The sequence below is a fragment of the Felis catus genome, chromosome B3, assembly GCF_018350175.1.
Source record: "Felis catus isolate Fca126 chromosome B3, F.catus_Fca126_mat1.0, whole genome shotgun sequence".
Classification (NCBI taxonomy): domain Eukaryota; kingdom Metazoa; phylum Chordata; class Mammalia; order Carnivora; family Felidae; genus Felis; species Felis catus.
The window spans coordinates 131,850,158-131,863,830 of record NC_058373.1 but is presented as its reverse complement, the minus strand read 5'-3'; the positions used below and the strand labels follow the sequence as shown (position 1 = coordinate 131,863,830).

Genomic DNA, 13,673 nt, shown 5'->3' with positions numbered 1-13,673 from the left:
TCATTTTTATGTGTGACCTGAGTCACTTCTCCAAATGATACTTGTTTTGAGTGGGTCCACTATGCAAGATTATTGTCCCTTTTGAATGGGATCTAGTAAGATCCCCTAAATCTGAGGACTTTGATCAGCTTGCTTCTCTAAAATTACAAGTTTTCTTCCTTGTTGACTTTTTTTTTAATGTTTATTTTTTATTTTTGAGAGAGAGAGAGAGAGAGAGAGAGAGCATGAGCAGGGGAGGGGCAGAGAGAGAGAAGGAGACAGAGAATCCGAAGCAGGCTCCAAGCTCCAAGCTGTCAGCACAGAGCCCGACTCGAGGCTTGAACTCATCAACCATGAGATCATGATGTGAGCCAAAGTCGAACACTTAACCGACTGAGCCCCCAGGCACCGTTTCCTCTTTGACTTGTAAGGCCCCTAGTGTTAGTACAGATCTGTGACTGGATTATTTCTTTGGCATAACGGATTCTCCTTTACTGGAAGAGTGTGTATGGCAGCTATGGCTTGGGGGAAAGGTGTGGGACCTAAGAGTGGAAGAACTTGGATCTGAGGCTAGATCCTTCCATTTATTAGTTCTCTGCCCAGTGGGCTGGACCCGGCAGCACCAGAACCTCATCTTCATCTGTAGCATGGGTACAGTCACCTCTGCTCTGCCTGCTAAGTCCCACATAAGGTTAGGCCTGAAAAATGCTTTCTAAATTCTATGATGGGGCATAACTGACTTTAAAGAAAATTTTTTATTGTTCTGACACTGATGACCATATATGAAAAGGCATCTGTGTGACCTTGAGCAAGCTGTTTCTCTCTGACTTATTTTTTCACTTGTAACTGAAGCTGGCCCCAGAGAGTTGTTGTGGGATAAACTGAGGTCCTAGAGCATAGAAAACGCTCAGTCGAAGTTAGCTTATTACTGGGAGGTTGCATCATACTGACTTCCTAAGAATTGGAGAACTCTAGCCCCTGCTAAGCCCCTGAGACTCCCCATAGTAACGTGGGGTTGCCATTATCTTCATCATCCAACAAACTTAGTCCACATCCCAATGAGAATTGAGGTTACAGGAGTTTAGTATTAATATTAAAAACAATGAACTAAATTGCAGACAAGCAGAAACATTTGAGAGTTCTCCACCCTTCTCCACCTCCAGGAACTTGATTGTTATCTGAAAACCAGTGGGCTGGTTGGAGTGCTCCCATAGCTAGGGACAGATTTTCCTCCTGTGCAGCCCCAGTCTGGGTGGCGGTTCTCACACAAACCATGGTGCGGCTGTGCCCTGAACACCACGTGTCTGTACTCTGAGGACAGTACTAGCTTAGACTCCGTGCGCCTTTCTTCAAATACTGGCTTTAGAACTGACCTTCCACGCAGTCAGTTTTATCCGGCACGTGGTGCAGTGGGTCCTTCTGGCTCATTCTCAGGCAGAGAACAGCTGGAGCCACCTCGTACTGGCTGGCGAGAGCGGGCTTGAATTTTCAGGAGTCTTGTGAGCCACTTGATGTTATGTTGGCAGCTTGAAATTGGCCGTGGTGGGAGTATTTGCACCATGGAAACTGGCAGACTTTATAAGCCCCTCCCCAGCCCCCCTGCCAGTTGTTAGACAGCAGCATCCTGGGGTTTCCTGCACAAGGCAGAATCCTGACATTTTAGCCTATGCAGTGGCCTTTTAGCCTCCCTCCCTCCCCTCCTCTCCTCCCTGGCTGGTAGAGCTGGAATAAAACTCATTTCCTTGTGAGACAACTGAGAAAACCATTTCTGTCAAACGAGGGCCACTGTTGCAATTATTATGGCTTCTGAGGGGGTGTAGAAAATATCTGAGTAGACTTGGTGGTCCCGGGCTTGTCTGCCTTAGAGAGGAAGATCATTACGTTCGTAGTCACTTTAGGAAACACACATTTTCAGGAGGCAGATAGCCTGTCCTGTGCCCCCCAGCCCCCTGGCGTGACACGATGGAGCTCTCGGTGCTGTTTTATTTTCCTGGTTAAAAACGTGCAGTTCTGAGAGGTGTCGTGATCCAGCCCAGGTCACACAAGTCTGCAGCAGAAGGTAGAATAGAATAGAGAGGGTGAGCGCAGAAAACATGTAATTTTTTCAGAATGATTTAAAGAGCTAATATATATTTTTAAAAAATTACGGAAGCCTATTACTGGCAATCACACAACTGCATTTAAAACCCTTTTTGTGGACGGCCACTGATTTGTGTGTGTGTGTCATGTTTTGAAATTTGGGAGCTCTTTGAAGGAATGCTGTCTGCCTGGAGCCTCACCTTACATTACAACAGAGCCTTGAAACCAATTGCATTTCAAAATCTATCTGGAAGACTTATCAGGGCTCTGGCCTTGAAAGGAATGTCTTCCTCCCAATGTTTGTTGTGTGTGTGTGTGGAGTATAATCTCTCCTCTGGTTGAACACTCCTTCCATTTGTTTCCAGTCTTCAGTCCGTCGGAATTTCTTTTCAAGGGGGTTGTATTTGTGTATATTTCATATATACATACAAATATTTTTATAGGGAATGAAAAAGAGCCGGGTAGATGCAAAAAAAATTGGTCCTCTCAAATTGGCTGCCCTAAATGGACTCTCCCTGTCTCGACTGCCTCTGCCGGATGAAGGAAAGGAAGTGCCTGCCAGAGCCACCAATGACGAGAGGGTACGTACGAGACATATGGACCCGGTATGCCTCCTGGGGCCATCCATATAATGCTACAAAAGTGCCTTCTTGAGATGTTAGTGAATTTTCGAATACATTTAATCATCACAAATGAGTGTTATTGAGGCAAATCTAACAGATAACTTTAGAGTAAATGTTGATTTTGCTTGTTTCTGAATGTTATTCTTGACCTTCTTCCAGCCATCTACAGCAGTCTTGATATTTGATGGCTTTAAATTAGAGGAGATCTACCAGTGCATGTGCACATGAGACTCTGACTGCTTTCGTTGTACTGAAAATGTACCTCAAGAGTAAACAGTTACTGAATGTTTCACGACTTTCTTTGTGACCAAGATAATATTTGCTGTGAGGTTTTATTACATCAAAATCAGACAGGCGTGAATTAATGCCAAGTGAAAAGATTCCTTTGCTTACAACTGGACCATGGAGATAATTTTGAATATTCTTTTTTTTTTTTTCAGTTTTTGTGTATCGTTGATTAGAACATTGAAGCATTTGTTCATAGAGATTGGAATTGATATGTCTACTTTAGTGTTTACTGTTCTCCAGGAGAATTTTTCTGTCTCTTAGGAATTACAAAATCAACCGTAGATTTAGAGAAAATGAGTTCAACAAATTAGGTTAGGCCAGTTTTCACCTTTAAACGGAACTCTGCATTCTGCTTCTCACCAACAAGGTTATTTCATTTGTTATTTATTTATTTTTTTAAAGTTTATTTTTTTGGGGCACCCAGGTGGCTCAGTTGGTTGAGCATCCAACGTCAGCTCAGGTCGTGATCTCACCATTCAGAGTTCGAGCCCTGGGTCTGTGGTGACAGCTCAGAGCGTGGGGCCTGTTTCAGATTCTGTCTCTCTCTCTCTCTCTCTCTCTCTTAATAAACATTAAAAAAAAAAGTTTATCTTGACAGAGATAGAGACAGAGTGGGGGAGGGGCAGAGAGAGCTGGAGACAGAATCCCAAGTAGGCTCCGCGTTGGTGGCACAGAGCCCGTCACGGGGCTCAAACTCACAAACGGTGAGATCATGACCCAAGCTGACATCAAGAGTCCAAAGCTCAACCAGCTGAGCCACCCAGGTGCCCCTCATTTGTTATTTTAACTCTTATTGTTATGTCTTGTTAAAAAGTTAGCTTTGGTTTCACCTAGACTTTTCAATATCAGATAATGCTAGACTTGAAGCAGAGAACAAGATTTCAGATGCGCCATCAGAGTGCAGCTTAGACATGTGACTACACTCATTCCACGTATTCCATTTTACAGTGTAAAATTCTGGAACAGCGGTTAGAACAGGGAATGGTATTCACAGAATATGAAAAAATTCTTAAAAAACGGCTAGTTGATGGGGAGTGCTCAACAGCACGACTCCCTGAAAATGCAGAAAGAAATCGATTCCAAGATGTCCTTCCCTATGACGATGCCCGAGTGGAGCTGGTCCCAACTAAAGAAAACAATACCGGCTACATCAATGCGTCTCATATTAAGGTGAGCAGAGCGGGTAGGGTGATAAACAGGCCGTGAATTTGTGAGTTGAATCACAAGAATGATAAGAATTGTATTCGTGTGTGTATTCTAAAATCAGCCTAGTTTGAACCATCGTAACAAATTATGTCTAAACTGGGAAGTCCATTTCCCCCGCCTGGGTAGGAAGTGTTTACCACTGGAGCCCAGGCCACATGTGCCCTTCCCCTTTGGTGAACCACTCCGCCCCCAACACTATTGCCGGGACCCAGGGAGCACTCCTCGCCCTGACCTTGGGACTTTGTTCTTCTAAATCTGCAGGCCTCTTTCTGGCTCCTAAATTCTCTCCAGAGTGGCAGAATTGCTAGTTTTTCCTGATCACATATATCTGTTAATTCTCACGTGACAAGAGTGTCTGGGTATTTTGATGGTGGTGTCGCCAAGCTTTTCCCCGTGAGGCTGCTGTCTGTTCTCTGCATGTTCCCTGTAGCCGCTTTCTCACATCATTTTGTTCTCGGGAGAAGCAGTTACACCTTTTCCCTAGAAGCCGAGTAACAATGTCTGACCGGGCTAATGTTACACCCATTAAAATGGGAAAAAGTGAGGATTCCCAGCTGGCAGGCCAGGAAGGCCAGTGCTGTCTCTCCTGCGTCATCGTACCTTTTGTTTTCTGCTGGCTAGAGGTCCAGTTCTTGCATTTTGGGAAGGAAAAGTTTCCTAATACAGAAGGAGGAAGTGTCCATGGCCAGGTGTTTTTCTTCTTTCCCACATTTTATTTCGTTTACAAGTGATATTCGATGTAAGCAGCTTCCCACGGGTGGCTTTTAAAAGAGACCTGACCATCTGCCCACGGAGGCCGGTACCCTTGACGGTCTTTGGGAATCTATGCACGTGCTTTGTAACGTGGGTATGGTTTATTTAAAAACTGAGCATTTCTGTGGAATAACTCATCTAGTCTCATGACTGGATGGATGAGGACTGAGTGAAGTCATCGTCCTGTGGGGGTATTTCAAAGTCTTTAGACACCAGCTGAGGAACGAAGGAAGGTGCCTGAGCTTCAGAATTCCTGGATGTCCCACTTACTAGCGTGGGACTTGGGACCTGCTTGTACTTTCCTCTGAATAAAGAAGTGCTGACGCGTCCCCCTCAGGCTGTCCATCAGAACCCCCGCCCCCCAACAGCTATTCACTGTGGTGACTGGTAGCTCCCAGGGCACCTGCCACCATGTGAGTGAGCCCTCAGTGAGGGGATGTGCCTGTGATTTATGAGGGTGTGGGCAGCATAGCACCAGGCACTTGGGAAACAGTCACTGTGGTCACCGGACGTCAGGGCGTGTGGGGTCTAACCCAGATCTCCTGACTCTGTTACCTTAGCCTGTTCCCAAGGAGGTGCAATCTTAGGTGCAAATTATGTGTCATTCTGGAGGGTGATCTTGACTCAGGTTCAGAGGTGAGACCACTTTGAGCAGGAATATTTTTTCTTCTCTAGGAATTTGGCATTTAACCTCAGTTTTGGCTTCATTGTTAATGTTTTTCCCAACGTGTTTAGCACTTCATGGTTTAGCACTGTTTGAATTTTAGGATCCTATTATGTTGAGACTATTTTTATAAGAAGAAGAACCGTAACAGCAGCAATAACCACTGTTTATTGAGAACCTATTATGTGCAGGCACCGTATATATTGACTCAGCTAATCCTGCCAGGTGATTCATCTAATCACTATGAGGGTATGTGATATTTTTATTTTACACATGAGAACAGAGAGTCAGGTTAAGTAGATTGCCCCAGGCCACAAAAATATTACGTGAATTCAAGTGCATGGGTTTATAAAACAGGTAGTCATGGGAATTGTATTAATAAGGAAAAAAAAAAGAATAAAAGTCTTTATTCTGAATAATTCCATTCATTCTTTAGTAGCACCGTGAACTACATGCATGCGTGTGTGCCTACATCATATATGTCCACACGTAGTGATTTTTTAAAAATCTTTTCTAATTTCAGGTCTCTGTCAGTGGAATTGAGTGGGATTATATCGCCACACAGGGACCATTACAGAATACCTGTCAGGATTTCTGGCAGATGGTGTGGGAACAGGGAATTGCCATTATAGCCATGGTGACAGCGGAAGAGGTGAGTGCTCCTTTCTCCTAATTGATTTCCTCAGCCCCCAGAGAACAGTCATTGTGGGTCGTGGGGAGTCCTGACCCTGAGAGGAGGCGGCGGGCTGGGACCCTAACCCTGCACTTCGGACACGCTGCGTGTACGGAAGTGCCTTCGCTGCTGGATCTTGTGTTGGGTTTTGGCGTTACTTGTCGTTTTGTTGTTGTTGTTGTTTGTCTGTCTGTTTTTTAACGTTTGTTTTTGAGAGAGCGAGAGCGGGGGAGAGGGCAGAGAGAGAGAGAATCCCCAGCAGGATCTGCACTGTCAGTGCAGAGCCCGACATGGGGCCTGAACCCATGAACCGTGAGATCATGACCCGAGCCGAAGCCGACCCAGGTGCCCCTGACCGTACTTGTCTTTCCCAGGAGGGTGGAAGGGAGAAGAGCTTCAGGTATTGGCCACGACTTGGCTCCAGGCACAACACCGTCACCTACGGGAGGTTTAAGATCACAACCCGGTTCCGCACGGACTCTGGCTGCTATGCCACCACCGGCTTAAAGATGAAGCACCTGCTCACGGGGCAGGAGAGGACAGTGTGGCATCTCCAGTACACAGACTGGCCTGAGCACGGCTGTCCGGAAGACCTCAAGGGGTTTTTGTGTAAGTGTCTTCATTCCCAGCACAGCCTCTGCTTATTATTAAATTTTTTTGTGTTTTTACATTTATTTATTTTTGAGAGACACAGTGAGACAGAGCACAAGCAGGGGAGGGGGAGAGAGAGAAGGAGTCACAGAATCTGAAGCAGGCTCCAGGCTCTGAGCTGTCAGCACAGAGCCCAGCGTGGGGCTTGAACTCACAAGCAGGGAGATCATGACCTGAGCCGAAGTTGGACACTTAACTGACTGAGTCACCCAGGTGCTCCTGGACTTGCTTTAAAATAACGGTTTTACGTGTTTAGGGGAGGCTTCAGAGAGACCGCCTCCTCTGTCTCATTTTGTAAATGAGAAAATGGAAGCCCAGGCAGAGGCAGTGACTCGCCCAAGGTCACACTGTCCGTTGGTGGTTGCGGTACTCTTTATCCAGAGTCCTCCCAGTCAGTGATGATAATCTGAAAATTGTCAATTTGATGGGCCTTAATCCCCGATTATGTTTCTGTTTCTGGCATCTCACAGCATACCTCGAAGAGATCCAGTCTGTTCGACGCCATACAAATAGTACCAGTGAACCAAAAAGCCCCAACCCTCCCTTGCTGGTCCATTGCAGCGCAGGAGTGGGAAGGACTGGCGTCGTCATCTTGTCGGAGATCATGATCGCCTGTCTGGAACACAACGAGGTATTGCTGTCCTTCTTCGGCTGGGGGAGAAGTGGGCAGGGCCCAAGGCCAGGGGAAGAAGGGACCCAGCGGCCTAATAGTTCTTTCTGAACAAGTACCCAGGGGGCTTCTTCTAGAAGATGCTGAGGTAGCAAAGAGCGTCTGTGTCCGTCTCCTGACCAGATCTCTGCGCAGGCTCCCCCCCCACCGCCCGTCTCCGCAGGGGAGTGCATTCCCCTCATGGCTGTCTTCCCATCCAGGTGCTGGACATCCCAAGGGTGCTAGACATGCTGAGGCGACAGAGGATGATGATGGTGCAGACCCTCTGCCAGTACACGTTCGTGTACCGAGTGCTCATTCAGTTCCTGAAAAGCTCAAGGCTCATATGAGCTCCCACAGCTTGTCACGGGGACCGATGGATCATGGGAAGCGTTTACAGCGAAAAGAAGTGCTTGCCTAACTCCTACTTCCGCCGGCACCCTGGGCCGCCAGAGACCGTGTGAATGGATGACGGGCACTGAAGGCACTGTGCCGAGCAGGAGGCCAAAGTCGGGAGGCTTGGCCCGGGAAGGATGCTGAGGGAGAAGGACTCGGTTCCCAGGGCCTCGCCCGGCTCCGGTCTGTCCCATTTGCGGTACTTGCACACTTTGTGGAGGTTGTGTTTTCCAGACAATTCTCTGTTTTACTGAAGCTATGCTGGGCAACTCTGGCAATCATTAAGGCGCATAGATTTCTATCTTAAACTAGTTTTTGATAATGGAATTTTATTTTATGACTAAAGTATTTGAACTTTCTAGGCGGATGGTCCACAGGTGTGATTGGTTCCTGTATAAGTTTGTATTTAAAACCATGTTGCTGTTTCTCGTTACTTCTTAAAAACCTTGGGTACTTAACAGTTTAGTTACCAAACCCGAAACTACGAGAAGAATCTAAAAGTGTTATTTTCAAACATAGAAAGCATTTTTATATTCAGAAAATTTCTTATCCTAAAAATTCTATATATTTGTACCTTCTATTTTTTCCAGACGAGAGTTCATCTCAACTCATTAAGGTACTGAAATGAATGAAGGCACGTGATTGAAAATGTAAGAGAATAATCGGATTCACCATTTTATTCAGTATTATTTGTAAACCCAAGCGAGTTCGATTTTTCATTGGTTGAAAATGAATTGAAAAACCATTGCATCGGATAGTTTTAAGCACTTTTTTTATGAAAAACAGATCTGAGTTCTGACATGTGCTGCTTTACAGATGAAACAGTAACAGTGGACGTTGCTCCAGGAGTATTTTGGAAGAGCTGAGGAATAAGTGTATGTAGGATGGTTGGGGCAAGATGAGTGTGGCATAAGTACAAGATGCCTTTGGCCAAAGTACAGTATTAACTATACTCGGACTGCGAGGCTGGGGTGGAGAGAGGGGGAGCTTGGGAGGGTGGGGGCCGAGCCGCCCCCAGACGGTGGGTATCCCCGGGAAATTCAAGAGCCGCCATCCCTGTCAGTGACTCTTTCCCTGGAGTTTCTTATACCTCAGCTCCTTTTCTAATAAATAAAGTCAGGTTTCTGTGACCATCAAAACCTTGAAGGGGCTTTCTTTTCTTTTGGTTGAAAGAAGGGAAGAGTTGCTAATAGTTTCACCTCATTTCCCAAAACTACGCCCATACTTGTGGGGCCACCCGGGATTGCTGTGGTATTTAGGAGGTGCTCGGGTTTTAGCTCCCCAGCCTCCTGACTTCACCCCTGAGGTCAGTTTTAGCTTCTTGGCCCCCCCCCCCAGCCCCCATCCTTTTCAGATGCACCGAGTGCCGGTGGGCAGAAGCAGGCTGAGTTAGAGAAGGGAGAGTGTCGCCTTTGGTCCGGGCTAAGATGGCCTTGTCACGGAGGGACTTGAGTAGGTCTGAGGACTAATTGGAACATTTACCTGAGGAACCATCTCGTATTTCCTTCTGAGGCTGCGTCTGTACAATGCACAGCTTCCACAATGTCACATGCAGGGTTCTGCCCCTACTTAGGATCTCCTAGGGGTGGTTCCGATTCCTCCGTTCACCCCTAAAGCAGCATAAGTCACTGTGGTGACCACGGAGTGTGTGTGGTCACCTGGGAGGCAGGATTTCCTTCATACGGTGTGGATCTGCCCATCTCTAAGTCACCCAGAAACCACCCACCGAAGAGGAAAATTCACAAGATGCTAATGAAAGCGAGAGGTGGAAGTGGACACAAGCGCTCACTTAGGGACAAAATGTTCCTTTTAAACCGGAAGTTGTTTTAAGAGTCCTGTTTAAGTAACAGTAGACCCAAGTGTGAATATTGACAAAGAGCTCCCAGAAGAACGGAATAAGAGTTTTTTATGGTCATGTTTCCCGTCTCCACACCATGTAAAGGACAGGAACGTTTGCAGTGCTTTCTTTTCTCCCGCGGTGCGTTTTTTTTAAAATGCTTTTCTGTCAGGTTTACACATTTTGAAGTGTCCCAATGACAAGAACATACTGTAAAACAAAAATCCGAAGAGTAATATATGGTATATTTGTCGTCCAGTTGTAATAACTGTAAGAAAATTACTTTTGAGGGCTACGTCATACCATTTAAATGTCACTCTTAAAACGTCGCATGTTTGACATAGCTTCTAAGATCCATGTAATTTATTGTCCCTTTTGAATAAACTTTTCCAGTTAGTGAATGTCAAAGTACTTCTGGATAAAAATAAATCTACGTTACTGGACTCGGAAATGATGTGATTTTCCAGAGTGAACTGTGTAATTAACATGGACACTTGGTAGGATGTTGCCGTCTGCCGAGCCTCCATGGTGCTTTAGTATCTCAGTGTCTTTTAGTCCCTTGAGTTTCTACATTTCATGTCAAAATTACCAAGATGTACATTTCCCCAAAAAGCAAGTTATGAGCCGGTGTTTCCCAGAAGATCAATGTTGGCATCTCTGGCATCAGTCTTCCTGATTCGTGGGGTCTTTAAAAAAGATTTTTATTTTTAAGTAATCTCTACACCCAACGTGGGGCTCAAACTTACGACCCCGAGACCAAGAGCCGCACACTCCTCCCGACTGGACCAGCCAGGCGCCCCTAGTCTCTTGATGAAATGTTCTCCCTGAGAGTTTTGAGCACAGAAAGTATTCATTTGGAAAGTTAATTGTAGTCACGATTAATCACTTTTTTCCTGGAACACCTACTGTGAAATGCCCTGAAAGCCCTAGTATTTAGCCCTTAAAACCCTTTGGCAGAAATAAAACAGAAGGTGGACTTAGGCTTCCTTAGAAGCTCCCAGAAAGAGCAAGGTCTAAACAGAAACACAAAGGAGGAGAGTGTCAGGCTGTAGGACCGAGTGATGAGAGCAGCAGAGCAGAGCCAACTTTTTTTTGAAGCTTTTTTTTTTATTTTAATGTTTATTTATTTTTGAGAGAAAGAGAGCGTGAGGGGAGAGGGATAGAGAGAGGGAGACACAGAATCGGAAGCAGGTTCCAGGCTCCAAGTTGTCAGTACAGAGCCTGACGCGGGGCTCGAACTCATGAACCGTGAGATCATGACCTGAGCTGAAGTCAGACGCTCAACCGACTGAGCCACCCAGGCGCCCCTGAAGCTTTTGTTGTCACAAGAAAACAGCCCCTTCAGATGGGTTGACATGTTACTATTCACAACATTAAGAAAATACAAATGTACATATATAACATATATAATATAAAACTTTGTATGTTTAAAATCTACAATTGGAGGTCAGCTGTACCTTAGGGACAGGCTTGAGATTTGCACGAACAAATGGAAACAAGAATTACTGTTTATTGTAAATCATTTTTAAAATCAGGCTTGTTAAAAAGTTTACTTAATTCAAGTGATCTCTACACCCAACATGGGGCTCAAACTCACAACCCTGAGATCAAGAGTCACATGCTCCTCTGAGCCAGCCAGGCATCCCTAAAATGAGATTTTTAAAGGGAATTCTTTGGTATATAAATTTAGGGAACTTGTTTCCCATCAGGATTTCATGTGGAATAAGCTAAAACTATCTTTTTCCCGTTTAAAGTCTATTAAAAAAAATTAAATTGGAGGGGGCTTTTTATTGAGCTGAGGGATAGACATCTCAAAAATAGAGGAATAGGGACATTAACAATTTGCCTGGAAAAGACATTTCTGAAAAGAACATGAGTTTTTCAAATTCCTCTAGACGAGGGCTCTGTTCCAGTATCTACAATTCTAGAAAAACCAGGAAAAATCGGAAAGTGCAGTTGCTTAAGGTGTGCACGCATTGGATAAAGGATTCTCAGAAACAGTTGAACGGGTCCTTGGATGGTTTAAGGTGGCATCCTTTTCAGTATAGTACAGGCAGTTCCCAAATAATCGTGCTCTAAAAGTTCAGATGTATGTGTGTTGAATTACTGAGAAATATAGTAATATTTCCCCCTTGTAAGCCATATTCCAAGTGGGTGTTAACTTTCTCGGCTCGTCCTCCCAAAGCTTGCTGAAACTGTCAGGGCTCTGAAAGGTGAACCGTGGTGGAGAAGCCAAGGGCCATAATCTGAGCTCTGAGGAGAGAGCAGTCTTCCTCCCTGCTGCACCCTGGTGGTGAGATCGGAGAAGGAGTTCTCTGCCTCTCGGTGGGGACTGAACCTCATTCAGCAAGCAGTTGTCAGCTGGATCAGTGTTTGCTGAGAGAACTCCACAGAAGTGACTGTCCCATCCGGTGTTACGGAAACTTGGATGGCCCGTGAAGGGTAGGGAGCGGGACAGAACAGGACGGAGCAGGGATGCCCCCTGTGAAACCACCCGTGAGGCAGGGCAGGGGTGAAGGGGAGTGAATTGGCAATACACTCCCCTGCCTTTCCTGTCGCCCCTTAAATGTCCTCCCTTTATTGTCATGGGAAGCAGAGGATGGGCCAAGAGGGAAGTTCAAGGTCTGCAGCACCCAGCTCAGGAGGCAGCAGTTCCGAGGCTAATATTCCCACTCAAAGGGTATACGTAACGTAGGGTCTGGCTACACGTCGTGTTTCCAAACGACCCTGTGTATTTGAGAAATTAAAAGAGTTTTCAAAAATCTAGGGTAAAGCTGGACTTTTTTCAGTATGTTGGCAGGTTAAGGGCCAGGAACCATTTCCTTATCTTAAATTATGCTTTAATATTATAAATAAGTACAAATGGATGACAAAGGAATAATTGAACTCCTAGCTGCAGAACTGGCAGTACGGCTGTGAATTTTTGAAAATTACTAACTAGCTGTGTAAATCTTTTGATCGTTATTCTTTGGCTTCCATTAAACGACTTCGTGGTCTGTATCGTAAAAAGACTTAAAATCTCTAAAAGCCCTTGGCTCTAAATCTAGAATATAGCGTATCCTCCACTGGCTACAGCAGTACACGATGTCACGCTGATAAACGTGCAATTTGCACTGAACTGGTCCGTTCTTCAGCTGTGCAAAAACCCCACTACCCTACGTAAGTTGTCAAATGTGTATACTATGGACATTTTAAGTGTGCATGTGGATCTTAAATTCACACTCTAAAACCTCGTGGGAAAAAGTCGACAGTATTCGCTCTTAGGAGCAAGCGTGTGACTGCCAGAGAAATTCAGAAGGGTGGGTTATCCGGTTTAACCAGAACACGAATCTGGCCTCAATTTGGGTTAATGAGGTTAATGAGACTAGTACAGAATTAATGACAACTGGCTTTCCATGTCAACCCGCTCGTTTGTCAGCTGAGCAAATCTGAACAAATGAATGAGGGGTATAAGCTCAGTCACTCATTTTGCAGTAGAAAAAATAGCACAGGTCATATGCTATCACACTATTAGAAATCACTTCAAATTAATGGACCCCTGAACGAGACAAAGCTTTTTACTTATTTTATCATGGTATTTTTCAAAATGTAATTTGATCTTAAATATCCTGAAAGGATCTAAAGGTTTTGCAGTTTTACTGGAATAAAAACCAGTGCAAATACTGGTTCAGCCCAACAAATAGCCTGAAAAACTAAATATTCTCCAGAGGTGACAAACTTGGTCCAGACTGGATTAAAAAAATTTTTTTTAATGTTTATTTTTGACAGAGAGAGACAGAGCATGAGCAGGGGAGGGGCAGAGAGAGAGGGAGACACAGAATCCGAAGCAGGCTCCAGGCTCTGAGCTGTTAGCACAGAGCCCGACACAGGGCTTG

The 13,673-nt window shown here is 45.2% G+C and overlaps 1 protein-coding gene across 2 annotated transcripts in view; it reads left to right on the top strand.

The window, feature by feature from the left end:
* The window catches only part of PTPN21 (protein tyrosine phosphatase non-receptor type 21), a 79,736-nt gene extending 69,487 nt beyond the window's left edge, over positions 1-10,249 (top strand). For both annotated transcript variants that reach the window (XM_023255923.2, XM_045060347.1), the window contains exons 14-19: positions 2,502-2,639; positions 3,918-4,139; positions 6,116-6,244; positions 6,640-6,874; positions 7,387-7,547; positions 7,787-10,249. In XM_023255923.2, the coding sequence (XP_023111691.2) occupies positions 2,502-2,639; positions 3,918-4,139; positions 6,116-6,244; positions 6,640-6,874; positions 7,387-7,547; positions 7,787-7,915 (1,014 nt within the window). In that variant the 3' untranslated portion in view covers positions 7,916-10,249. The remainder of the gene's footprint in view (positions 1-2,501; positions 2,640-3,917; positions 4,140-6,115; positions 6,245-6,639; positions 6,875-7,386; positions 7,548-7,786) is intronic.
* The last annotated feature ends 3,424 nt before the right edge of the window (positions 10,250-13,673 follow it).